Raw genomic sequence first — 27803 nt, forward strand, 5'->3', positions numbered from 1 at the left:
ACAGGTCTTTGAAGGTAGCAGGAGCAGCTGTGGGCTAAAGTCCGGCTGTCTGCAGTGTGTTTGCAGCAGAAATGCTTCTTCTCGGGACAGGAAACAGCCTCTTCAAACACACGCCGGTACGTGACGAACAGTCTATAGCCTCTGACTTATTATGGAAGCTGCCAGTCCACACGCTGACAGCTGAAAAACTAATCCGTTAGCTAGCTAGCGATGTGTTTCCGGTGAGTGGGCATGTAGAGATAGAGACAGGCAGCGGTGTCTGTCGCAGGGAGATTTGAGTTTCTTGATGAAACTAACAGTAACCTGAATGTGTTGTTGAGCTAACTGACATACAGAGACCAAATGAAGCCCGCTGACCGCCAGTGCTTATAAAAGTTAAGGTAGTGTTATGAAGTATAGATTGAAGTTGCCTCAGTTTACAGTAGAAATAACTACAGAGGGAAATAACGAGTTTGATGTTGTACATGTATCTGACTAGTAATAACAGTAAAACGTGATCTAACTGCAGGTTCATACTTACACACTGAGTTAATATGGAAAGTGAAAGAGTCCGGAGAGGTGTGGTGGCATTGCGTCAGTGATGGATGTCATGACTACTCTCTTTTGGATGCTCATATGGCTCCCTCAGGTCCTGTCAGGTGAGTACAGTCAGGTGATGTGTGTCACTTCTGAGGACGGCACGTTTAGTCATTTTAAGTAAACACGTATGTGACAGAAGGTGTTTGTATGGTGGCCCTGAGAGCTCAATCCACTGCAACAGAAGAAAACGCATGCAAACAGACAAAACACAAACAAATTCAGAAAACATCTTCATCAGTTTGACAACACATGAATTGCTAACATTCACAACACAACCAAATACTCAAACGCACTGCAAATGCAGAAAACCTCACCTGGTAGAGCAGGTATCATGAAGACGTAGTCCTAACCGCAGTGACACTGGTTCCACCGCGACGGGTTCGAGTTCAACCCATTGCTCTTTGCTTCATATCATCCTCTCCCTCTCCCTCTCTCTCTCTCTCTCTCTCTCTCTCTCTCTCTCTGTCTGTCGCTATCGGTATTAAAGCAAAAGATAACTTGAAAGTGTGAATCTGGCTGGGACGCACTTAATGTTGTTCAATGCTTTTGTGACTTTTGAAGTTAAAAGCATTGAACAACAAGTGCACATGGATGTATGATAATACATGTAATACATTCAATACATCCATGCAAGCGTGTCCCAGCCAGGTTCATCACTTTTTAATGTCCCCTGGAAACACCTCCGTTGTGTTGTGAGTATTTGCAGGTCATGTGTTGTCAAACTGATGAAGATGTTTTCTGAAGTTGTTTGTGTTTTGTCTGTTTACATGTGTTTTCTTAAGATGCAGTACACTGAGCTCTCAGGGCCACCATAGGACTGTAAAAATATACACTGACCCAGGATCTGTACCTATGTACAAATTCAAGATTTGTGCACTTTACTTTATTTCCATTTTATGATGTTGTTTTACTTCTGCTCCACTTCTCTGACACACTGCTGTAGGTTTTATATACTATTTATATACATACTACATTTGTCTTCAGCTGTAGCTGCACGTTATTCTTCAGATTACAGCATCTCTGTTTATACTGTTGTACAGAAGTCACAGCACAGATGTGATTGAGTTATGTGTGTGTTATGCTAGTAGCGGCTAATGTAGCCAGCTTCACAACCCCACAGTTTTTTCTAACATGTTGTCTTCAGACCCACCTGACGCTGACTCAGGTGACCTCACTTTGGTTGGTCAGATTCTGTGCAGCTCCCTTTAACACACAACTGAGACTGATGTAGTCCAGCACAGCAGTCCTGTAGTGAGCCCTAATGTCCAGTGTTGACTGAAGCTGTTGTGGAGTTGCTGATTCACCTATGTGATGGTTTTTGTGGATGTAGTGTGTGGTGCTGTTTAACTGTTATACAGACAGGTGGTCCTGTTACAGTGGGGACAACAAGTATTTGATACACTGCTGATTTTGCAGGTTTTCCCACTTACAAAGCAAGTAGAGGTCTGTAATTTTTATCATAGGTACACTTCAACTGTGAGAGACGGAATCTAAAACAAAAATCCAGAAAATCACATTGTATGATTTTTAATTTGCATTTTATTGCATGACAAGTATTTGATCACCTACCAACCACTAAGAATTCTGGCTCGCACAAACCGTCATAGTTAGTTCTTCTTTAGGAAGCCCTCCTGTTCTCCACTCATTACCTGTATTAACTGCACCTGTTTGAACTTGTTACCTGTATAAAAGACACCTGTCCACACACTCAATCAAACAGACTCCAACCTCTCCACAATGGCCAAGACCAGAGAGCTGTGTAAGGACATCAGGGATCAAACTGTAGACCTGCACAAGGCTGGGATGGGCTACAGGACCATAGGCGAGCAGCTTGGTGAGAAGGCAACAACTGTTGGCACAATTATTAGAAAATGGAAGAAGTTCAAGATGACGGTCAGTCTCCCTCAGTCTGGGGCTCCATGCAAGATCTCACCTCGTGGGGCATTAATGATCATGAGGAAGGTGAGGGATCAGCCCAGAACTACACGGCAGAAAACCATTAGTAACACACTACGCCGTCATGGATTAAAATCCTGCAGCGCACGGTACTCAAGCCAACTCATGTCCAGGCCTGTCTGAAGTTTGCCAATGACCATCTAGATGATCCAGAGGAGGAATGGGAGAAGGTCATGTGGTCTGATAAGACAAAAATAGAGCTTTTTGGTCTAAACTCCACTCGCCGTATTTGGAGGAAGAAGAAGGATGAGTACAACCCAGAGAACACCATCCCAACTGTGAAGCATGGAGGTGGAAACATCATTCTTTGTGGATGCTTTTCTGCAAAGGGGACAGGACAACTGCACCGTATTGAGGGGAGGATGGATGGGGCCATGTATCGCGAGATCTTGGCTAACAACCTCCTTCCCTCAGTAAGAACATTGAAGATGGGTCGTGGCTGGGTCTTCCAGCATGACAACGAACCAAAACACACAGCCAGGGCAACTAAGGAGTGGCTCCGTAAGACGCATCTCAAGGTCCTGGAGTGGCCTAGCCAGTCTCCAGACCTGAACCCAATAGAAAAATCTTTGGAGGGAGCTGAAAGTCCGTATTGCCCAGCGACAGCCCCGAAACCTGAAGGATCTGGAGAAGATCTGTATGGAGGAGTGGGCCAAAATCCCTGCTGCAGTGTGTGCAAACCTGGTCAAGAACTACAGGAAACATCTGATCTCTGTAATTGCAAACAAAGGTTTCTGTACCAAATATTAAGTTCTGTTTTTCTGATGTATCAAATACTTATGTCATGCAATAAAATGCAAATTAATTATTTAAAAATCATACAATGTGACTTCCTGGATTTTTGTTTTAGATTCCGTCACTCAAAGTTGAAGAGTACCTATGATAAAAATTACAGACCTCTACATGCTTTGAAAGTTGGAAAACCTGCAAAATCGGCAGTGTATCAAATACTTGTTCTCCCCACTGTATGTAGCTCACCCTCACTGATATAAGTGGGGTAGACAAAACAATAGAAACGTCTCTCTGTAATGCATTATGGTTCATCAGCACCACACTGCAGCCTCCAGAATGATCACACAGGTAAATCAACAGTTTCAACACAAACTGAACACACAACCTTTATGACGGAGGATTTATTGCAGCACTGTTGGATTAGGCTGCTTTAGTTTTAGCTTTAGCTGGGTGTTCCTTATAACTGACAGCTGAGTGTATGCAGCAGTACTCCCCACCTGTATACAGTTGGGTGGAGTTCACCTTGGTATATCTCTGGACTACACAACCTGCCAGCATGGAGCAGTAAATACTTACAGGACTGTTATTAACAAATCAAATGATTTAGTACATTTTATTTGTAAATCTTTATTTAAATACCTTGTAAGTGTCATAATAACCCAGAACAATACCACTTTGGGTCTTCAGCTTTGACATGAAAACCCAGTTTGCTGACTGGACTCTCGGGGAGACTGGTCCACAGTCTGGGACCCTGGACAAACACACAACCCCCAAGAGGTTTCAGTCTGAGTGAGGTACAACATGTAGGCCTTGTTCAGAGGAGCTGAGGGGCAGAGGTAGAAGACATTTATATTTCACTGCTATACTGTGGACCAGGGTTATTCCAGGCCTTATAGAAGAGGAGCAGGATCTTGAGTTGAATCCTAAATTGAATCAGAAGCCAGTGTTGGGACGTCAGAGCTGAGGTGATGACTCAAAGTTACTCAGCTCAGATGATAACTCATGGTTTTCCCTGGAGGCAAAGATAAACATGAGTTAGGTGCATATGAAATTTATGTTTGCATTTCCATGAAATGTCCTGTTTGTTTGTATTCCAGCTATGAGTAAAGTGCCCCAGCCTGTCAACCTCAACCTGACCTCCATCCACCTCATTCACATGTTGAAATGGCAGCCTGGACCAGAGACCCCCCCTGGAGTCTACTACAATGTCACTGTCAACACAGACAAGTGGGTTTATCTGTGAACCAACTGCTACACACACACACACACACACACACACAAAGATGTCAGTCACAGAGAGTGTACTGAGTTGAAGTCTCTCTATCCATGTAGTGTTTATGTTTAATGCACAAACCACCATGTCATCAGGTCAGTCTGAGACAGATCAGAGATCAGAGATGTGTCTCATTTTAATGTGTAGGAAGTGGTAGGTCTTTAATGTGAATCAGTCATCACAGTCCTCCTCTGTCTGATTAAAATCCTCTGTTCATTTTAATACAGAGGATTAAAAACAAACAACTCATTGGTTCTTTTCACCTCCTTAAATCTGCTTGTTTCCCACCTCTCCGGTCCTGCAGGGGAAAATACTGGGTGCCAGTGTCTGGCTGCGAGCGTGTCCAGCACCCACTGGTTTGCAACCTCTCAGATGTCTTCCCTGAACTGAGACAAGTCTACTTAGTCCAGGTGACAGCATGGCTGGAAGGACAGGCCTCACAACCGCTGACTCACCCAGGATTTATTCCCATCAAAGACAGTAAGTTGCTCTCTACTGACACTGGATGATGTTAAATGAAATGGAACCTCAATGGACATGTCTTAACTTGATTCTGCTCTTCCAAACAGTCCACTTCTTTCCTTTGAATCATCTCATTCTGTCCAGGGTGTTTCCTGGTTCAACATGAGGTGGAGGTGGTACCGTCCTGATCATGTGTACTGTGCCTTCAACTGGCTAAAACACCTTTTACAAGCAAAATAAATACAAGAACAAATTAAACTAGAAAATTCCAGGGAAATTTTGAGTGCCACGGGGGCTACTGCCGGGACGAGTACATGATTTATTTCCAGTGTTCAAAAGTCACCCTGATCATATTCTGGTTTTGAGAAATGTCTTGATATAAAAGACTGATATAAAACAATGTCACATCCCTATGTCATATCTCATATTCTGTGTTGTTTTTTTTAATTAAACAAGAGGCAACATGTCTTCAAACTGGCATTTAAAGGGTTAAAATCCTGAAAACTAATAAACATTTGGTAGGTTTGAGCAGAACTGAAGTGGTTTAAGAGATGTATGCAAAAAGAAGCAGAAAAAAATATTGATAAATGATGATTTTATAGCATTTTCTTTGTGTGTCCTTTTTTGGACGCGAGGAACCCCAGAGGTTACAAAATGTGTTACCAGTGTATAATAGACCTGTAACAGTAACTGACATTAGATTTTAAAAATATGTAAAAAAAAGACACTTTCTTGCAGAAATCCATACCTTCAGCTGTAACACAGCCAAAATGATCAGCAAATCAAAAAAGAAAAGTGAAGAAAATGTCCAAAAAAGGACAGAGGGACCCCTGAGGGTTAATAAATCCCATGAACCGCTATTTAAATTACCACTATTATGTTTTTTTCGGTGCTAAATTTAACATTACTGGGGAGGAGAGCAACGTGACTAGAAGTGACAGCGAGAGAGGGCTAGTAGCTTCTCCTCTCCTCTGTCTCAGCGGAGACCGTCACAACTTCATTCACTCTTTTAACAAAACAAAAAGAAAAGCAACAAAGGAAGCAGTAAATGGACTTACATATTTAAGACCTAACTAAATGTAATTTAAGACCTAACATGCGGCTAATGTAAAGCTAGCGGAGCTTGGAGAGTTGGTTATCTGGTTGCTAGGCACGCACACACGCACACAGGTCAGGAGCTGCCGTTGCCATGGCAATGTGAAAATCTGCCCAGAATTTGGCTTCTACATGGCTTAAAACAATTGCAAATTATGAGAAAACCGTTACTTCTTTTCAAAAACCTGTTTTGATGTATATATTACCGGGGTTTTCTCAAAGCTGCGGGACGAGTTACGCGCCAAAATTTGGTGGAAGAATAATAATAAGCCCGAAAGAATATTAATAGCTCCGCCCCGAGGCACTCCTCTCAGCTATTCTAGCTGTAGAGGAGTGCCTCGGAGCTGAGCACCCGTGGCACTAATTAGTGCATCTATTAATATTCCTTCGGGCTTATTAGTGCCACGGGTAACTCGTCCCGCAGCTTTGAGAAAACCCCGGTAATATATACTTCAAAACGTGCGTCTTGATCCCGAAAGAGGTGCTATGACTTTTGGTGTTAAAATTCCAATTTTTCCCAAAGTTATTCCCAAAATGCTGGGGATAAATAATGCATTAGGAATGCATTGGAATTTTCTTTAAAAACCCACAAAATTTCACCTTTTTTCTACAAAATTTCACCTTTTTTCTACAAAATTTCACCTTTTTTCTACAAAATTTCACATTATTTCTGAGTCACCCAGCTCTCTCATACCTGCACGTAGAAATGTGATTCAAACTATAAAACGGAGGAAAACTTCTGCTCTCTCCAAAACACATTACTCTGTTTCACCTGCTCTCATGATTCCCCTCCTCGTGAACTCGCCTTAAAGTCATCACTGATTGGGATGAAATGTAAATTTAGGAAACTTTTATAAAAAATTAAGTAAAGTTGTGGCTCTTTTCTTCCTCTTTGGGAGTTTTGGCTGCACCTTTCACTGATTACGATGCAGCGACACTATTAATGACAGAGTCACATTTACAGTGAAATGTTTGCTTGAAAATAGTAAAGACACCCGTCAGAGATTTATCGAGAGCTGGAGGCGCCTGCCAGCTCGCCAATTCCTTTTTTTTTTTCATCTCTTTTTATTGTTATTTATTATCTCTTCATACATTTTCCTGTATTCCTATTACACATAAAACTAAAACCCACACTCATGGCCAATTAAACAGTTCACCCTCACTACACATTTGGGTTTCCCAGGGCTGTCTGGCAGCTTTCCCCACCATCTGATCCAACTCACCACCATAGAGCCGCAGATCTCGTGACACAACCACAAAGTCACTCATTGATGTACCTGATACCAGAGCACCTTAGGCCAAATAGATGCTCTGGTATCAGGTACACTTAAGAACCACTTTATGCTGAAACATGGTGTTTGTTATGGCCAATCCATGACTAGCATAGAAGTCCAATAACGAAACACCGCTTAGGTTCAGATCAGGGAGGATGTTCCTCCTAATAACACCCCACCTGGTTTCTCCATTGTTGTCCACATGAGCATTGGGCCAAAAGCTTTCTAGGACACCACCCAGAGACTCCAAGAAGGCCTATTACTTGTTGTTCAGTGCATAAGCACACACACATGACCCTCTCGTGAGGGCAGCAGCACTCAGCTGGGGGCTTGTGAGTATCCCCATGCCCGTCTGGTGCCTATCACCCTGTGCAACTCCGCAAAAGGAAAGTCCAGCCCCTCTCCAGGAGTTTGGGTCCAGAACCTATGCCATGTATAGAGGTGAACTCAACCATATTTAGGTGGTACCGCTCCGACTCCTGTACCAGCTCAAGTTCCTTTGCCTACCACCTGGCTTGCAAAGCACCCGTCCCTTAATGCCTATGCCTGCGCGTGGCCCCCCCAGGGCGGGTGCTGCATGTCACTTTTTGGGCCCCACAACTCAAGGCCTGGCTGCCACACGTGTGCCTGCCAGCTCCCGTTCCAGGTGTTGCCCCTGCAGGGTGCCCCAGTTTCCCTTTTCTGGACGATGTGCTACAGCTCCATCAATGATCCCCCTCCGAGAATACCACTTTGATGTGGTGGAGGGGTTTGTGTGTCCCAGTGATCCTGGGGGCTATGTTGTTGGGGGTAATAGCTCCTGGAAGGATCTCCCAAGTCAAATTAGTCCTAAGGGAGGGGCCAGACTAAGAGCAGTTAATAAAATTACATTCATGAGCTCCAGTAACATACTGTACTGTGTTTCTTATGGGAGTTGTCTGTATATTTCCCATTCACTTGAATGTGGTGTGAGACTTTCAGGGCACCATATGTTTATATCTTACGTCCTTTTCAGTGAATTATTGGTAATGACTGACTAAAATGTGTCGGGATGCACTGATCAGGTTTTTTTGGACTTTCATATTGTGTCTGCTGATACTGAGTCTGATCTGATAGATTCACTTAAATGTTGATTAAATCTGTTTGACACATTGAAATAACTGCAGCCCACTTAACACAACAGTCTCAGTGAGGTAACTTATTAATGATTGATACTTATCATGTTCACGCTGGCCTTATGTTCAGTCTTTTGTTCCAACACTGACAACATGACAAACCTGTCAAGTGATTGTCATGTGATGGAAATGTGAGTTTATGTAACTAAAGTATCTCTAATGTGTCTGTGTCCTCCAGCTCACATGGACCTGCCCCTGCTGACTGTGATTCCCTGTGGCAGAAACCTGTGTGTGGAACTTCAGCCTCCCATGGAACATCTTAGAGAGGCCTATGAGACACTTGATTACAAACTCAAGATCCAGAGCAACAGTGCAGACAGAGCCCAGGTACTGTCACATTGTTTTAACAACACCAGTTTATGCAGTTGTGCCATCATGACTGGCAAGTTTAAGTGGGCATTCAAAATAGCACTGCTTAAAAAATGCAACAGCTCTATTGAAGTGGGAGTGCTGCTGCAGGTACAGGTGAGAAGATGCTACCCAGGAAGTCTGAGTTTGAGTAGTTTTAAGGCTCATCAGACACAACACAGCTGATCTAAAAACTGTCAACTGTGAGGGAATTTTTATATATGGGGATGCTATAATTAAATCTAATGGTGTCACATAGTGCACTTTTATTCTTCTCTGAAGCCCATTGTCCACTCACTGCCAGATGTCTGTGTATACAATGGAAGTGTGACATGAAAAAAGATCATGTGATGCATTTAAGGTTAGTTGGTGTAGAACTGGTGTAAAAATGATGTACATACAGTCTCATGGCTTCCTGTGGTTTAATCAATGGGACTAATGCTGTGTCCTAATGTTTGTCTGTGGTCTCTGTGTGCAGCTCTTCAAGGACACCAAGTCTCTGAGAGGACAGATTGTGGAGAATCTGGCCCCTGGAAGACAGTACTGTGTCTCAGTCTGCTTCTCAGATAGCTTGGAGTCCAAGAACTCCAACTACAGCCAGCCTGTGTGTGCTTTCACCTCTCGCCTCTATTCTGCAGGTACTGGCACCCTCACACAAGTGCTTTCAATTACCCTGCTGATTAGGCCTCTAGTCATTTGTCATCAACAGCTAGTTCCTCAGTCTGTGCCATGACACTGTGACAGAGGAATAGGTTGCCTGACACAATTTAAAGGATGGAAATTGACATCTGTGATTGTTTGAGTTTTTAATTTGGAGGTCACACTCCTTTCACACCAGAGATCACTGATCAATCAGCTGGTTACAGGAAACAGCTGGTTTTCAGTGTGATCAGCTGTGAACAGTGATCGGCAGATCAGTCTCAGATAACTGATCTTGTGCTGCTCAAATTTACACTCATGTTCCACATGATGGTTCATGTTCACACAAGAGCACACACACACACACACACACACACACACAACATGCTATCAGTGTGGAAGACACAAAACTAACAGTCTGTAAAACCTGTCAAGTCAAGCCTGCCATTTTATTTGTATGATACCAATTCACAACAGAAGTTCTTTCAAGGCACTTTCCAAATAGAGCAGGTCTAGACCTTCTCTTTATAATATTATTTACAGAGACCCAACAATTCCCACCAAAAGCTTCACTAGGTGACAGTGGCAAGGAAAGACTTCCTTTACAGAGGCAGGAACCTCTCGGTTGGGAGAGAGAGAGAGTGCGGAGAGGAAAAGACCAGCATGCAATGACGGTAATATTAATAATTGATAGTAGTGGCAGTAACAATAGTAATGTAATGGGAAGTGTAATGCTCCTACTGACATAAGTAATAATGAAATCTAATAACAATAATAATAATTATTAATCATAGTAAATTTAGCAGCACGTGTTAAAACAGAATCATGTGAGGTCAAAGTAAAGAAGGAGGAAGAAACAGTCAGAACAATAAACTTCATCAGACTCTTAAACATCATCACCCACTGAGGGAGCTACAACTTGAGCCACACCCACCTCTGACCTCACCTGTGCATGACGGCTACCTGCTGAACTGCTGTAGCTTGTACACGTGTCCACACCACCAGTGTTACTGCTGAGCCTTGAATAATAATTAGTATTAAGGGTTTTCTCAATTGCTTCAATCCAATTCTGACATCAGAAACATCACTCTCACCTTTCTTAATGCAGTTCTCAAAACAGTTAGCACACACATTAGCATTTCTCATTGTATTTGTACAAACTTCCCTTGTATCCACACAAAGTTCACTACTAAAGACGTTTTCTCTATATCTGACTGTGACTCATGAAAACAGTTTGTACCTTCATCAGATAGAATGACAGACTTCTCACTCACTCACTCATACTGCAGCATCAGTGTTTTCAATCAAATAACTTTAAACTTTCTTCAAATATGTATGAGAGAGCAAGGCCAGTCTCACACACACAAATATATATATATATATATATATATGGTATTAATTTACTGTACTATAATTGATGCTATGTTCTAAGTTTGATTGCATATTTTTCTACTTTGTAATGCATAGTTCCTTTCCTTCCTTTCAATAGTTGCTTTCCTCAGTTACAGCAGTTATATTGTGTGAATTTACAGATACAATTTTTTTCCCACTGCTTTCACACATTTTCTAAACTAGGTCTCATTTTTTCAAAACTCTTCACACAAATCCAAAAATTGCACACAAAATGCAAAGTGCCACAAATCTGCTTCAAAATGCATTGAAAATACCATACAGTAAAAACATCTAAAAATCAAGTATTTGCATCAAATGCCAAAAACTTTTTTTATTATAGTAAATTTTTGGATACACCATGTTCTAAATCTAAAGCTCTTCTGTTTTCCACAGGCTTGTATATACATTTCCATACAGTGTTGTAAAGTGACAGGACAGATCTGTTTAGAGGTTGAAATGTACACAGTACAATAAACACCAATGCAATGTTGAAACAGAATATATTTGTTTTTCCAACATGTTATTATGGTAACTATAGTTCAGTTTGTGTCTGATCATTTTTACTATCTATTTTAAACATCAAAACATTTGGAGTCTAAGTCTTGAAGCTCTGGTGAAAAGGTTTAATTCATTAGTGACAATGACTGACTTAACGTTTCGACACATGAACACGGTTTGATTGTTTTAGAGGCTTTTACACTGGTGATTTAGTGTTCTGAGAACTGCATTTTGAGTTGTGAGGATGATGTTTCTGATGAGTGAATTGCATCAAAGCCATTGAGAAAAACTGTAATAATCATCCATTATGTGAAGAGTTGTAACAAGAGAGAGAGAGAGACCTTCACCTAGATATTTCATAATTAACAGTCAGTGTTTTATTATGACCATACAGTTAAATTGTCCATGACAGAAAAGTTATGTTTGTGTAGCTGTCAGTCAGTTCTTAGAGAGAAAATTGCAAATCTGCACCTTTTGAAAATGACATAAAAACTGGTGGCTGAACTTTCAACATGTGAAAACACCGCAGCTCAGTTTTGCCTGGAATTCACTCGCTGCTGTTTGCTGCTTCCTGAGCTGTTTCCTTCTTCAGAGGAATTAGACCCTGCCCACTGCTTCATGTGGCTTTTTTTTTTTTTGAATATTTTTTTCTTTTCTTTTTTTTCAAAACCTCAACTTTTTTTTTTCTCGTGACCCCATCATGCCCTTACCCCCTCTCCCCTCTGCAGACCCATGGATCTCAGCCATGCTCTGCTTGTTGGTGATGTTCGGTGTGGTGGTCTTTGGCCTGCTGATCTTCACTGGTTTCATCTGTCTGAGGAGGAGACCACTACCGCTGGTCCTGGTAAGTAACAGTTACATTTAACTGTGGTGGTAGTGAAGTACACATAGTGCTAATGGGAGCAGTTGTTTGAGGGTACTAGGATTGCACCTTTAAGCCGAACAGACACAAGATGGCAGATATTGATTAGGAGGCCACGCCCACTTTAATCAGTCAATAAGTCACTCTGGTTTTGGTTAATACTGGCCTCCAGATCATGTTCACTAAATCAGGTGAGATTCTGTCCACCAGGTTTGACGTACATGTTTTGGTACTCTAGTAGTTCTGGACCTAAACAGGGACTGAAAATATCTGACAACATTTATGATCATTTGAGAAATCATTAATTAGTTATGGGCAATGTCCAACTAAGCTCCACCCCATGGAAAGTTAATTGGTCAATATCTAAAAAAAAAAAAAAGATCCAGGGGTCCAAGGTCCAATGAAGAGCCACAGAAAACTGAGCTACTGTTTAAAATGTGTTTTTCACTGAAGTCAAAATGGCTGAAATTTTAACAAGACAGTTGAACTTTTTATGGAAAAAAACATGAATGATCATTTAAAGAGTTTTTAGATGTGCTAAACTCCTAAAAACTTGTTGAGTGGATGTTTAAACATTTTTGTAAGAGAATTGAATGAATAAGCAGGGGTTCAGTGTAGATACACAGATATAAAGTATAGAATTTTTAAATGGTGTCACTTAACTCTACACAAATCCTGTTGTCATGTGTGATAAATTATGGTATTTTAAAAATCAGATGTGTTCAGATGAATGACTGAGAGCTGTGTCAGTAAACATGAGTACACAGGTAACAGAGCTTCACTCAGGTGTCCGTCACCAGCAGCTTCTGAAACCTGCTTTATTTCACTGCAGCTCACTGTGACATGAGAACTGTTGTGAGTGTGGGCGTCGGTTGTTGTTAACCTTTTATATTTGTGGTGTTGGTCTCATGTGAGGGGGATTTTAACTCACTTTTCTATGAAATATGGTGCAGTTTCATGTTCCATTATTAATGGCCTAAAGTCACCCAGAGTGGCAGTGAGATGTAGAGGGGGGGTTCCCCTCATACAGGCCTCGGATGTGGCCCATATATGAGATGTGAGGTTTGGAGAGAACATGAGGCTGGTGGTGGTTCACCCACACTTTATTTTCTGAAACACAGCGAGCTCCAGGCAGGTTCTTTAATATGATTCAGTAATATTTCCACATTGTTGGTTGTTCATGGAAAAAACAGCTTCATTTCTGTTAAATATCAGAACAAGCAGTTCACACTACACAACAACACTATACTACAGTCAGACAGTATTAGAGCCTGAACTGTTTGCATGTTGTTATGTTGTAGTTTTCTGATAAAATCATTTAAATTAATTTTCCCTTATTATTCTCCTCTCAGTACCTCAATTTTATGATTTATTACAAACATATCAAAAAGTAAAAATTGATATCTCACATTGAATTAAGTATTCAGACACATTACTGTGACAGTTGAAGTTAAGCTCAGGTTCCTCCATTTCTCTGGATCATCTCTGGGATGTTTCTACACCTTGACTGAAGTTCACCTGTGGTAAACTCTGATTGGACATGATGTGGACAGACACACACCTGTCTATATCAGATCTCGCAGCTGACGATGCAGATCAGAGCAGAAACCATGAGGAGGAAGAAACTGCTGCAGAGCTTAGAGACAGGATTGTGTCGAGGATCAAAAACATTTCTGCTGCACTGAAGGTTCCTGAGAAGAACAGTGATCTCCCTCATTCTGACATGAAGAAGTCTGGAGCAACCTGGACTCTTCTAGAGCTGGACCTGGACTAACATCAGGGAGAAGAGGGGACACCAGGACCCTGGTGGTCTCTTTGAGCTCCAGAGATCCTGTGTGGAGATGGAGAAACTTGGAGAATATTGGCTGTAACTCATGAACCAGTCATCACAGATCTTGGTACATAACTGAAAACCTGGTGGGAAAATTTCACCAAAGCTGGTGTCCATGCTTTGGATCCAGTATTAACCAAAATCTGATTGGTACGAGTGGGCGTGGCCTATTACAGATTGGCTCCTTACTCAAGTTGCTTTTGGTCAATCCTGATTAAACCTACAGTACCTCCTGAACACACACACTGAGTTTCACTCACATCTGATGGAGGAGGACATGTGGTGGAGGTCTGAGTGCACAATCATTGAAACTCTACAGAGTCAAACCACCTGAAGTGACTTTTTTAAACCTGAACCTTGAGGAGGACCTTGAAGTTTCCTGTTGAAACTACATTAAACGTGATTGAATTTATACATTTACACCAATTTCACTAAAAACTCAGCTTGAGAAACAACTCACAGAGCTGCCATAGTCAATCAATCAGATGACTGATAATTAAAGATCATCTATTAATCATCAAAGTCATTTATCAAACTATATTTCAGCTTTGCAAATGTAAGAATTAAACAGAGTATCTGTGTTTGGTCTGAAGGTGTTTTCACTGTTTTACGATCAATTATAGACCAAAACAATCTTATTATCAGCTTTTAATAAATAAAATCCCATAGTTAGTTAAAATAATGACACTGAACCAAAGGAAATTGTTCACTGTCAGAAGCAAGGACACGTTGAGTCATTTGTTTCGATGAAGGATGATCAATATTCAGTCATTCATCGATCACATGTCGGAGCCCTCAGTGATGTCTCAGTCCCACTCATGGATTCACAGTGTCCTTAGTTTCCAGTTGTATGAGAGAACATGTGCTGTCTCTGTTAAACATCTTTGTCTTTGTCTTCTCTGTCTCTCTGTGTCTCAGACCTCCGTCCATCACGTAGACGTGGTCCTGGTCGTCACTCCATCCAGAACGTCTCTATCCTCCCTCCTGAATGTTAAAGCCACGCTGCCCTCTGCAGGTGAGAGGAGGAGCAGCTGCTCTTCGTCAGAGGAGAGTGATGGACAGGGTGGGACAGAGAGTAACGGAGACAGCAGAAGAGGTTATAAACTGCGGGGGGGCACTAACCTCCTGTCCTCCTCTTCTTCATCTTCATCATCTTTATCAGCTCCTTTATCCCCAGAGCCTGAACCACGGCCCGGCGGCTCCTCAAACCAAACATCAGACCTCTTCAGTCCACTTCAGACTGAAGTTCCTGTTTTAACAGAGACACATCCCAGTGTTGAAGTGGACCACACACTGAGCACACACACAGACACACACAGTGTGACTGTTGTAACAATCCACACAGGTAAGGAGGAGGAGGACAGCCAGGACGTTAACCTCCTCACATTAACCTTTGGCAGCCATGAGGAAGAGGAGGAGGAGCATCTTGGTGTGGCCGAGCCAGAGTCTCATTCAGCCTCAGAGGAGGTCAACATCACACTAGTTCAACCTTCACAAACCTGGGATGACCAGGAAGTTACCATAGAGACCGTCTCCTGCTCTGCTGATGATAATGATGATGAGGAGGAGGAGGAGTCTGGATATATGGGGCGTCCATGTACTAATGTTTTAAAGAATTTATTATAGTGATGTTGTCAGATCAGCCTGATCATGACACTGACACTGAGCTGCTCCTCACACAGCGTCGATGTGTGGGACTACAGTTTGAAACCAGTGAACTTTTCTTATTGTTTCTGATAAAGAGTCAGATCTTATCAGAGCAGTCGTCTAAAGGGTCAAAGGTCGTCATGTTGGAAGCAGATCTGTTCTTCATGATATATGACTGATTTAAGCTTGTTACATTCTTCACATGTGTTGTGTTCAGTGTGTGTTCTCTGGAGTGGTCCAGACATGTTGTACAAGCCCTGAACTGGTGTGACTCACATGTGAAACATTCTGCTACATTTACACCAGGGGTCTCCAACCTTTTTCACTCTGAGAGCTACTTTGCCAAAATAAAAGTGTCTGAGAGCTCCTCATGTCTAATATTACTGGTTACAATCATTCACATATCCTATCAAAACACTCAAACTGATCTCCAAACCAAAGCAGATCAATAAGAGCATTTAACAAGTCTTCAAATATCAACATCCAAAAACATGTGAAAGTCACAGTAGAGAAAAATCAGTCATGATTCAGTCAGAACTCCCACTCCCCCCCGCCCCACTGGGAGCTCACGAGCCACCTGTTGGAGACCCTTGGTTTACATTTGTTTATTTTCTCTGTTCACAACATTTTTCAAAGCATCACAGCTTTTTATTTACTGGGATGTTTTTTGATGAATACTTTTTTAATGGATGTAATAATTTTATATTTTTATGGTTTTATTTTCTTTTTGCCATGGCAGCTTCCATTCCACAGAGTCACATCCTCCATCATTCCCAGTGTCTCTGTGACTGTGCCACCCCTCTGACTGAGTCCATCTCAATCATGCTCCACTTTGATTTAGAAAGAAACTGAAACACTGTCAAACCATGACTGTTGATAACGGTGTTAACAGACTGATGATGCTCAATGTCCTTCAGTTTGGTGACTCTGACTTGAAATACAAACAAACCTCAGAAAACAGAGAGAGAGGTTTTGGATGAGAGAGTGAAGATGTTCTTGAGACCAGTTCCTCCTCTGATAGTTTACTGCAAATCATGCAGCCTCATCAGCCAGATGAGTCACAGCTTGGAGAAAAGGATCCTCACTGCTGTTTCCAGGATGCCAGACAGTTCGATCAGCAGCTGGAGGACTAACCTGATAAGGGAACACTTGATATTTCACACGTTTTTAATTTTGCTTTAGATTTCATACGAATTCAGCTAAAAAACAGCAGCAATGAATGGCTTTTATTGTTTAATTGTGCAGTTTCTGTTTTCTTTTCTGCAGAGCAGGGAGCAGATATATTTGATATATTTTATATGACATCAATGAGAGATAACTCACAGCTGGAGCAGTAATCATGAACTGAGGTAGAAGAAATCTGAATGGAGGGAAAGTAGCTACAATTCATTTCATCAGCTGTGTTGTTCTGAATGTCATTGATGATGTTCACCAGTGTGACTGTGTCTTAAATGGTATTTTATCTTCAAACATTCTCCCTCAACATGAGCTGAAAACTGGAATAGAAAACAGTAGTTTGTCAAACAGGTCCACTGGATGAGGAGTTACTGTAAAACCTGAGCTGAAACTGTTCGCTGCTTCAGTCATTAGTTCATCAAAAGAAAATGAATCAACTGCCGTTTTTGATACTTTGATTAATTTAGAGTCATTTGCCCAGTATTTGTACAGTCCATGATTCATACATGTGTTGATGTTCATACTTTTCTCTATTTGTTAACTAGGCCAGTGTTCAATCATATTGACAATGCACTTATGTTATGTTATGTCATTCATACATTTATTATTACAAGTTTCACTATGCAGAAACAATATAAACAATATAATCAAATTCCATAATTGTGACACATTTGTATTTTTATACTGACTGTAAAATCATGTATTACCTCAGTATCAAGTTATTCAATGTCTCATATTACTCAGTGTTCAGCCATAAACACAACAATAATAAAGTAACAATGAAACAACAAATCATGTTCTGTCAGTTGTATTGTTATAGAAACAGCAGCTAATCTTCCATGACTTATTGAATCCCACTTCATACAGTACAGACATGTTTATCATGATAATAACAATGAAGAAAACTCTGACAGATCAAAAACAAAGTGAAGGTGAAGCCAAGTTTACTGACTCCAGTGTGAACCACTCTGCCTCCATCAGCTGTGACAGCTCACTGAGTTCAATGCACAGGGAGGGACTTCTGTGGAAATAGAAACTCAGCCGTGTACATGATAACAGCCAGTGTTAGTTTCCCAACCCCCACACATATATGTTGTGTGCTCCAACCCAAAAACAAGAACCTTAATATCTTATGTAAGACTTTTATCTTCGAGCGCTAACAGTCCATGGAGGAACAATGGAGCTGTGGATGCTTCTTCTTCTGCATTTGCAACTTGCTAATGCTCCATGGATTGAAGGTGGGAGAAAGTAAGAGGTTTATGATCAATGTGTGAGCAAAGAGCTGCTGCTGTACTGGTGAGCTTTGTCACTGTTGTTGTTTTTCCACCTTTAAACTTGGATTTATAGATTTTACTGTGACAAGGTGTGTGTAGACGTGTGTATATGGATGACGTGTATATACAGTAGATGTGTGTATGGATGTTGATGTGTATATAGATGTGTGTATATGGGTGACATGCGTATATAGAAGTGTGTATGAATTTTGTGTGTATATGAATGTTGATGTGTATATGGATGTGTGTTTATAGATGACATGTATGTAGATGTGAGTATATGAATGTTAAAGTGTATATAGATGTGTGTATATAGATGACGAGTGTATATAGATGTGTGTATATGGATGTTGATGTGTATATAGATGACGTGTTTATAGATCTGTGAATACGAATGAGGTGTATATAGATGTGTGTATATAGATGTTGATGTGTATATAGATGTATATATCTAGATGTTGATATGTATATAGATGTGTGTATATGAATGACATGTATGTAGATGTGTGTATATGAATGACATGTATGTAGATGTATGTATATGGATGATAAATGTATAAAGATGTGTGTATATGGATGACATATGTACAGTATGTAGATGTATGTATATGGATGACGTGTATATAGATGTGTGTATATGGATGTTGATATGTATACAGATGTGTGTTTATGTTCTTACTCTCTCACCCTCTACAGAGGTTGGTGTCTCACTCCCACCACCTTCCAACGTCTCCATCTCTTCCTTCAACATGGAGCATACACTCAGCTTCCTCCCAGGTCCTGGGACCCCCTCCAACACCCACTTCAGTGTCCAAATCATCCGCCAGAGGTATTCACTCGACTGGCACCATTAAGGTCAGATAAAGAGGAAGGAAATATGCTTGGGACATTTAGACTTATATAGGTTAACATGATGGGTACATGGATTCTCGTACTAAAAAGCACATTTTTCATTTTTAATAAATTTGCAAACCCATTTCTAGAAACATTTTTTCACACTAACCTCGTCATTATGAGTTGTTGTGTGTAGAATGATGAGGAATTTGAAATGAAATGTACAACATAATGAAGGGTTCTGAATACTTTCTCAATATCAGCCCAGCATGATCATGAGTTGGGCTCTAATAAGGGGTGTTTAGTGTTACTGGTGTTTAAACAGTTTTCAAATAACTGATCTCTTTACTGATCACACAATAGGAACAAAGACTTAGTCATAATACTGACAAATAACAAACAGCTAAATAAAATATAAATATATAAATAAATAAATAAAAAGTCTTCAAGGACAAGTTCAGTCAAATATATTTATTTTTATAAAACTCTTTACTCCATCTTGATTTTGTTGATGATGATTTTACATTTTCTTATTTATCATTAGGTTCCTCCATCCATAATTTAATCAGGCTTTGTGATCTTTTATTAGCGTTTTACCAAGTAATAATATAATAATACCTTAATAATGACATTTAGTAATAAGCACTGAACTCACAGTACAGCTGAGGATGATGGGGAGGTCATTAGTTTTACCATAACACACAAGCTCTGATGATGGACCTAGAGGAAATGTACGGTGGCCCTGAGAGCTCAATGCACTGCATCTTAAGAAAACACATGCAAAGACACAAATTCAGTCCTACAGCACAATGGAAGTGTTTCCAGCACACACAAGCGTGGGGGTGGGGGGTGGGGGTGTGGAGGCCTCAGTGAGACAGATGTTGCCAGATGTTCATGTCACACATACATACACTTCCTGTATGATAATCCAGTGTTGGAGAATAACAAACTGTACAGTCACTGAAATACTTTACTTTGATTTTTCTACAACTTCACACCTCAACTCCGCCACAGTTCAGACACACATGTTCTACTTTGTCTTTGTTCTACTTTTTTTGTCTTGTCTTTTACTTTGGAGGAAGTCCTCATGGAGACCAGTGGTGGGTTGTTTGGAGCTGAAGGCTGCACAGATGTGTAATCTTACCACAGCATTCAAGGACCCGTACACTCAGTACCGAGCCCGGGTCCAGGCCTTCACAGCCACCCAGACATCCAACTGGACTGTGTCAGGATGGTTCCAGCCTCTGTCAGACAGTGAGACAACCGACACATTCACACACAGACAGTTTAAAAGTTACACACATTTCTCAGAGAAATGGAGTGAAATATCTCCTCCACCATCACTACACTGGCAGCCATCTTTGTTTCATTGTTTTTAAACTATAGTTATTTGTCTTGTGATTGCTCTCTTCCCAGTTGAGTGAATGTCAGTTGATTTCTCCCTGCAGCTGTGTTGGGACCTCCTGGTGTGTCTGTGTCTGGCTGTGGGAACTGTTTGATCCTGCAGCTCAGACTTCCTGTTACAAGGGGGGGGCAGCAGAACCTGCAGCTGGAGAACCTCTACAGAACAGTCGAGCTGCATGTGCAAAGGACCAGGGACGAGACACAGGTATGTGTCGGACTGACAGCAGCTCTAAACCATGTTTTGATCTTCCTAACGTATCAGTTGACTGTGTGTAAAGTGACCCACAGATAATTATCGCTGGACTCTACAGAAACGTTTAGTCTGGTTTGGAATCACAGTGCACTCTCACCAACAGTGTGTCCAGCAGCAGGCAGCTGTTACATAACCTGTTTTAAGATGGATTTTTAGCAAAAAATTGTCATGTGCTCTTTTTATAATCTTCGATTAGAATTAGAAAGATTTTACTGTCATTGTAAGTTCTGCATACAACGATATTAGGAGTTCTGCTCCTCAATTGGTGCATAGTAACAAAAAGACAGATGATTTCTAATAAAAGAAGATAAATAATATAAAAAAGAACATATGTACAAAACAGTCACATAAAATTCAAGTTGTATTATATTGCACAATAATAAATAATAATAAATAACATAATAATATAGCACAAATACATATCAAATTGCAGTGTGAGATGAATAGCAGTTGATTTGGTGATTATTGCAGAATGACAGTAATGCACAAGAGGAAAGCAGTTTCTCAATGCTTACTTTGCGTTTAATGTGCTAATGGCCTAGGAGAGGAAACTGTTTCTGAGTCTTGAGGTGTGTGTTGAGACCTGTAGTGCTTACCAGAGGGCAGCAGTTCAAACATTAAAGCAGTGAGAGGTAGAGGTAGAGGAGGTGGAGAACAACAAAGGAGACCAGGCAATAGACAGACACATTTCAGCTGACATTAGGGCCACTTTGGTGGACCATGTCACATCGTTTTTTACAACTTGGTCTCGTTTTTTCAAAACTCTAGTCCAAAAATTGCTCACACAAAATGCAAAGTGCCACATATCTGCTGCAAAATGAAACACTGCATTGAAAATATCCTAAAAGCATCTCAGAATCAAGTATTTGTATCAAATGCCAAACACTTTTCTCATTGTAGTAAATAATCTTCAAAAGGCTTGTATATACCTTTCCATACAATGTTGTAAAGTGACAGTACAGTGATCTATTGAGAGGGGTTAAAATAAAATAAACACCTGGCAATGTTGAAACTGAAGATTTTTAGTCATCCAAAACATTGATGTTGTAAATGTAGTACAGTGTTGTACAAGAAAACAAAACCATATGGGAATTTGTACAAAAACAGTACACATGTGTAAAAACCATATTTAAAGTGTCCACTTCCTGTTCCTCCGTAAACATGTGTCTTCCATGATAACTCTGCCCTTCTACTATTACAGTAACAAACAGTGTGGGTGTGTGCAGTATAGTACACACATATATATATATATTTTTTTTTAAGTTGGCTGTATTGTGCAGAAAAATAACCATTCATTCCCACAATGCAGTGCAGTAAATGGGTGGCTAACACAGTGCAAGAATATGTATTTTTGTATTTATTTTCTACTTTGGAGCCACTGTAAACGGACTCATGTTGTGTTGGACTCTCTGTCCAGCCTCTCTCATAGTTGTGTTTTCATCCATTGTTTGACCTTTGGCCTATTTATTGGACTATTCTAAAGCAGTGATTGGTTTATGATCAGTTAAACAATTAGTGTTTGCACATGTGCAGAGTGGATGTGTGACACTGGTGAATATATGCAGCATTATGATTGGTTGTGTTCAGAAAAGGTAAGCAAGTGATTTTATTGGTAGAGAGCTGTGTGTAGTGTTTTGCAAAAAGTGTTTTATGACACAGAAAACTGAGTCAGAATCTGAGAATATTAACTCATGGTTTTGCAGATTTGGTGAGTGTTTTTGTTCTTTGAGTGACAGGAAATTGTGATGTATAAATATTTTGTGTGTAAGCAGTTTAAAAAACTGTAAATCATGGTCTGACCCTGAGGGAGACTGGGCAGAGAGACCAGTCCTCAGTCTGTACACAGTAGCATCCATAATACAGACATCTAGACTGGAGAACATGTCTTCAACATTCTACTAGACTGTACCTTTCAGTACATAAACACCAACTTACAATGAAGCAGCAGTACAGGGTTTATTAGAGAGGAACAGTGTGAGAGTCACTATGAATATGTGGACGTATCACTGAAGTAATGGCAGTAGATCATGTGGTGTTGTTCAGAAAAAGCATGTGACATAAGCAGTAGTGTAAACATGCTTCTGTTCCAGAGTCTTGGACTTTGATGCAGCAGCATACATTATACTGACCTACTGACCTGTTCTGGTAAAATCAGCTGTTTTTGAATATTTTCTATTTCTGTGTTGTGTGAAGCCTGTATGACAAAAAGATATATAAAGTTGTAAAGACAGCAATGTTTTGGTTAAGTTCATCAGTGTGTTGTTGCTGCTTTGAAAGAGTCATTCAGATGGTGCACATGTGTTGAGATTGCAGTTTCATTTCGATGTAGAAGTGAGATCTTCAGTTCCAAGTGTTCTGTCTTATTTCGCTTGTGTGTGGAGTTTTGACGGAGTGAGGCAAATTCTGAAATAAGTGTGTAAGCAATCGCAAACAACTGTAAATGAAACTCGAAGCAGTATGAAATACTGGGAAATCAGAAGTTTAAACTCACAAAGCAGCTCTGCTTCATGTCTGTGACAGACTCGTTTACAGCCAATCAGACTTAGAGGCTGGTTTCCCTCCGATGTTTTTAAGGATGTGTGGTTTTACCCTCGTCTCCTCTCACCAGCTCGTGTTCCTGTGTTCAAGGAAACACAGAGTCTGATGAGAAGAACACAGAGAATTCATCGTCACATCTGTAGTTTCAGTCTGGGCAGAACAGGCTTCCTTAGTAAAGCAGTTTGAGGTGTTACATCCAGGAAATGTTCGTAGTGATCCAGTCTGTGTTTCCTGTTGTGAACACCTGGTGTGTGGCAGCTCTTTGTTGTTCAACACTGTGGCACAGGAAGTGAGACTGTTACTGCAGAAACAACAACAGTTTCTGTGGAGAGACAAGACACAGGTTTTTACCAGCAGCTTAATTATCCACAGAGGTGTCCTCCTCTCCATAACAAACACACCAGGGGATTCAAATGCAGCAGTTTACCTTTAAAAATCAGAGATTCACTGACGCTATTCAGTGACACAGGAGCTGAGCTGTCTAACATTTCCAAACACACTGACACATGATCATAGAAGATATGATGTCATTGACAGACAACCAATAAAAAGTTACCATGATTAAAATCACAGATTTCTTTGGTTTGAGAATTGATGGAAACATTTGGGAGAATGTAAGAACACAACTCAACAACATATAGAACATAGGCCTAGAATTTTTTAGACATTTTAATGAGGAAAACAGATTATAGCTTTAATAACAATAAGATTTTACATACACTCTATGCAAATTAGCTGCAACTCAACAGACTAAAACATTAACATGCTGCTCACATCATGAATAGTACTCCATCAATATGATACAGAATAGTCAGAAATTGTATTTTATCTACAGTTCAACTTTTATAAAGTTTATCTCCCAACATGAACTACATGCTGTTCCAAGGTGTAAAGATCAGGGGGTGAATGATAGATCAAAACATGGTGGTCAGAATAGATCCACTGCATCCACCTTCTGGACCTGAGGGCGGTTCAGAAGGTGTTGCATCACTTTGCCCCACAGCTGGGTCACAGGACCGTGATGGTGAGATCAGAAACCACAGTGGTAGTAGTCCTGATCAGGCAGGGGCCTGAGGTCCCCCAGATATCACAGACAGAGAGATGTGAAACTGCAAACCTTTGTTATGCAATATTATATCATTCAAAGGGAGAACTTGAAAACAGTGTTGTGTATGTAACTGAGGTGGAGAAACTTCCAGAAGGACAACCATCACTGCAGCTCTCCAGTGATTGGGGCTTCATGTCAGAGTGGCCAGAAGAAGCCTAAATTCAGTGACAGTTTGTAAAGAAGCAGCTGTTTGGTCTCAGGTCTAAGCTTCATGTCTGGAGGAAACAGCCACTGGACACAGGATCTGTGGATCTCAGAGAGACCATCAGGTTCTTGGTCTCCTCTCTTCTCCCTGATGTCTCAGTTAGTCCAAGTCCAGCTCTAGAAGAGTCCTGGTTGTTCCAGACTTCTTCATGTCAGAATGATGGAGACCACTGTTCTCTGAGCAGAAATTTTTCCGTATCCTCCCCTAGATCTGAGCCTACCAAACAAAAAGGGAAGTTGTTTGTCTTTTTGACTTGGAGCGTTGTTCATTTTCCATTTATTTATTTATTTTTTATTTATTTTTTCAGGCTTTTTGTGCCTTTATTGATAGTGCAGTAGAGAGAGACAGGAAATGGGGTGGCAGAGAGAGGGGGAATGACACGCAGGTAAGGGCTTGTCCGATGCAGGACTTGAACTGGGGCTAATTGCAGCGAGGACTGTAGCCTCTACACATGGGGCGGATGCTCATCCAACTGAGCTACTCGACGTCCTTCATTTTCCATTTAAATACCAGGATGAGTTTTACTGACTGTGTGAAGAGAACACAACACTTGTCTGAAAGGATATTTTGTTGTCAACCAAACTGTGAGATTTGATCATAATTTGTTCCCACCTACAGAAACTTCATTACCACCTCACCCTGCTCCATGAATGATGTCATTTCTTTTCTTGACATGTGTCACCACTGTATCTTCTGGCTTGTGTTGTGTTTCAGTTCAGATTGAGTCTGCCTTACAAAGAGGAGACTGTGATCACGTACCTGCAGCCAGGTGTAGAATACTGTGTGACCATCACTGTGACCACACACTTCACCTCCAACTCTGTCTCCAGTCGACCTTACTGTGCCTTCACCAGCCCCCCTCCACCCACAACCTCAGGTACGGCGCTGTGTATACCGACAGTGTAGGAAAGTTCCAGTACACTCATTAAGATACTCTTTAAAGACCAGACACATCCTTGGTCCACCCTCACAGGTTTTTATCAGTTATGTTTTCTGACTATACCTCGTCTGTTTCGGATTGTGTCAGACTGATTCTGACTTAAAACTACAGTAATGAACTTTCTATTTTTTAAGTGATGGGAACAGAATCCACAGTTCCCATACTGAGTTAATCCGAAATTAATCTGAGGCTGAGCATGGTCCTCACTGTAGTTCTTTGTATTTCCCTGGACAGTGTGTGCTGTATCCTTTAGTATTAAAAACTTGTGTGACGCCTTCATGAGGGTAGAATGTATTGAAACTGATCCTGTGTGTCTGAACAGGCTCCTGTCGCTCTCCAGTGTTTTAGCTCTGGGCTAAAATGCTGAAAGAGGGAAGTTGATTTGAATTTAACGGTTCCTCTCTGAGAACACAGGATTTAACAGTTTAACACTGAAGTGTGATCACAGTTAGCCACATGCTAATTGGCAGTGAAAACAGGTGTTTATTCCAAACAGCAAAGGTTCAGGGTCTTATGTGAGTTGCTCTCCCCTTGTTTTACAGCGTATTTGGTCTTCGGCCTGCTGGGGGCTTCCTGTGTGCTGGGGCTCTTCTTCATTGGACTAATGGTTCATGGCAGTTGGCTGAGCTCATCCAGAACTCTGGTAACTGATCCAGCTCTGTGCTGGGACCTGAAGAGGAATGTTGGCTTTCACATTGGATTTTCATCTACTTTTAGTCAAATTGTAGTCATTAGATTTTTGTTAGAGTTAGTCAGTGACATGTTAGTCTCATCTCCTTCTCTGTGTACACAGACTGGCCCAGTGTTCTCCTTTATAGACTAATTAATCGCTTCATTGAAAACTAAAGATTAAAAATAATCCTATTAGGGCTGCATGATATGCAAACAAAATCATACTACGATTATTTCAGTTTTTAGATTTTAGTGGGAATGATCGTTTTTTCGATGAAAAATAATTTAAAATGATGATAATGATGTGATTTTTGTTGGTCTTGTACCAAACAAAGATGTTCCTTTACATCTGGAGAATATCATTTGTAGTCTGCGTCTGTAGCACCAAAACACTTATGGTGCTAACAATGAACAACTATGTGACACATTTTACCTTTATCAAAAAAATTCAGCTAACTGTGATTTGGATTTGCACTTGACCATAATTTGATTTAATTATATTTCGATTAATTGTGCAGCCCTAAATCATATATTTCAGGCCTATATGAAAACTCATTGTTTTATATAGAACCTATATCTGTCTTATCTCTAATCATACACAGCTACAGAATAAAGACTCTACCAACTGTCTCCTGACTGCCCACAGCCCGACTCCACCACTGAGGAGCTGCTCTGAGGGGGGGAGAGGACGACTGTGAAGACTGAACTGACTGCAGATTAAAAATGTAAAGTGTTGGAGAGGGACAGGACTGAGAATCGAGACCAGGGGAGCTGGTTTAGGTAGACCTGATAGGGCCTTAGAGGAAGTTCAGGGTAATGTTCATGGTTCAGTATCAGAGTGAAATGTCTTTATAAATTGTTATAAAACTTTCCTTATGTCAGTGTTTCTTATGGAGGCTTCTTTCTTCCATGAGAAACTGCTCAATATCACATTGTGAAATTAAAAGTTAAACAATAAGTTTTTGACATAATAACGATGTTTTCACAAATGTATACATTTTTAACAAGAACCCTTCCTTATTATTACACAAATAATACTGTTACTGATACTATTCATATTTTTATAACATAAAAATAATCATGTCATAACAGCGTGACACTGATGTATGTATGATGTCTGGAGAAGAGTTGTGGGACTTGTGTTAATGTCAGCGTTGAAGCTAACACTGATCTACATCTTGCTGTATGTGCATGGTTAAACTGGAAAGCCTTTTAATGTAACTGCAGTTCTTTCACTTTAATTTCCCAATGAATAAAACTGAAATCAACAGATATTTATCAGGTTTATTATATCTTTGTTCTCAGAGTTCACCATCTATTATTAAAGTCGACTATGCTACAGGTGCAGCAAAGGTCTCATCTCACTGCGCTGCAGATCAGAGAGGTTCAGGAGATCCTTTGTTCCCACTGCTATCAGGCTATACAACACCTCAGCCAAAGGAAGTGGACTAATCTAATTATTATTGTTTATTTATTATCAACAGTTATTATTATTATTATTATTTGTCGGCCAGTCTCTCATCAGGGCACTCAAGATGCTGGGAGTGAAGGGACTGCAGAACAGGAGAGCCATCAGAGACATCACTGACGCAGCAGAAAAGGCGTCAAGATGGCTGTGGATCAAGCGGGGGGATCCGTGGGCTACACAAGCTACTTA

General features: G+C 40.7%; 2 protein-coding genes across 10 annotated transcripts; both read left to right on the forward strand.

Annotated features, from left to right (window-relative positions):
* The first annotated feature begins 1 nt into the window (after position 1).
* Positions 2 to 17697, forward strand: LOC111228083 (interferon alpha/beta receptor 2-like). Of its 5 annotated transcripts, none has more exons than XM_022753879.1 (9): positions 2 to 116; positions 509 to 638; positions 4365 to 4494; positions 4845 to 5020; positions 8704 to 8852; positions 9352 to 9511; positions 12131 to 12246; positions 15014 to 15110; positions 15258 to 17697. In XM_022753879.1, exons 2-9 carry the CDS (start codon positions 581 to 583, stop codon positions 15719 to 15721), a joined length of 1350 nt encoding a protein of 449 aa, XP_022609600.1. In that variant the 5' UTR covers positions 2 to 116; positions 509 to 580; the 3' UTR covers positions 15722 to 17697. The 5 variants fall into 5 exon arrangements, with proteins under 5 accessions (XP_022609600.1, XP_022609602.1, XP_022609597.1 ...); XM_022753881.1 differs by having other exon boundaries at positions 15441 to 17697; XM_022753876.1 differs by having other exon boundaries at positions 15014 to 17697.
* Positions 17698 to 17954: 257 nt separating this feature from the next.
* On the forward strand, positions 17955 to 27420 carry LOC111228128 (interferon alpha/beta receptor 2-like). 5 transcript variants are annotated; one of them, XM_022753954.1, is made up of 7 exons: positions 17955 to 18166; positions 18889 to 19021; positions 20105 to 20280; positions 20475 to 20635; positions 25249 to 25411; positions 26017 to 26117; positions 26793 to 27420. In XM_022753954.1, exons 1-7 carry the CDS (start codon positions 18085 to 18087, stop codon positions 26820 to 26822), a joined length of 846 nt encoding a protein of 281 aa, XP_022609675.1. In that variant the 5' UTR covers positions 17955 to 18084; the 3' UTR covers positions 26823 to 27420. The 5 variants fall into 5 exon arrangements, with proteins under 5 accessions (XP_022609675.1, XP_022609671.1, XP_022609672.1 ...); XM_022753950.1 differs by having other exon boundaries at positions 17957 to 18166; positions 26749 to 27420; XM_022753951.1 differs by having other exon boundaries at positions 17959 to 18156; positions 26749 to 27420.
* Positions 27421 to 27803: the final 383 nt, after the last annotated feature.

The sequence above is a fragment of the Seriola dumerili genome, unplaced genomic scaffold (assembly GCF_002260705.1).
Source record: "Seriola dumerili isolate Sdu_G_001 unplaced genomic scaffold, Sdu_1.0 BDQW01000200.1, whole genome shotgun sequence".
Taxonomy (NCBI): Eukaryota; Metazoa; Chordata; class Actinopteri; order Carangiformes; family Carangidae; genus Seriola; species Seriola dumerili.

Excerpts from the sequence above, each read along its gene's own strand:
- LOC111228083 (XM_022753876.1), top strand. The coding sequence starts at position 581 with ATGGATGTCATGACTACTCTCTTTTGGATGCTCATATGGCTCCCTCAG. Across the intron at positions 8,853-9,351 it reads ACAGTGCAGACAGAGCCCAG|CTCTTCAAGGACACCAAGTC; the intron begins GTACTGTCACAT and ends CTCTGTGTGCAG. Across the intron at positions 12,247-15,013 it reads GACCACTACCGCTGGTCCTG|ACCTCCGTCCATCACGTAGA; the intron begins GTAAGTAACAGT and ends TCTGTGTCTCAG.
- LOC111228128 (XM_022753950.1), top strand. The coding sequence starts at position 18,085 with ATGGAGGAACAATGGAGCTGTGGATGCTTCTTCTTCTGCATTTGCAAC. Across the intron at positions 20,281-20,474 it reads GTTCCAGCCTCTGTCAGACA|CTGTGTTGGGACCTCCTGGT; the intron begins GTGAGACAACCG and ends TTCTCCCTGCAG. Across the intron at positions 25,412-26,016 it reads CCCTCCACCCACAACCTCAG|CGTATTTGGTCTTCGGCCTG; the intron begins GTACGGCGCTGT and ends CTTGTTTTACAG.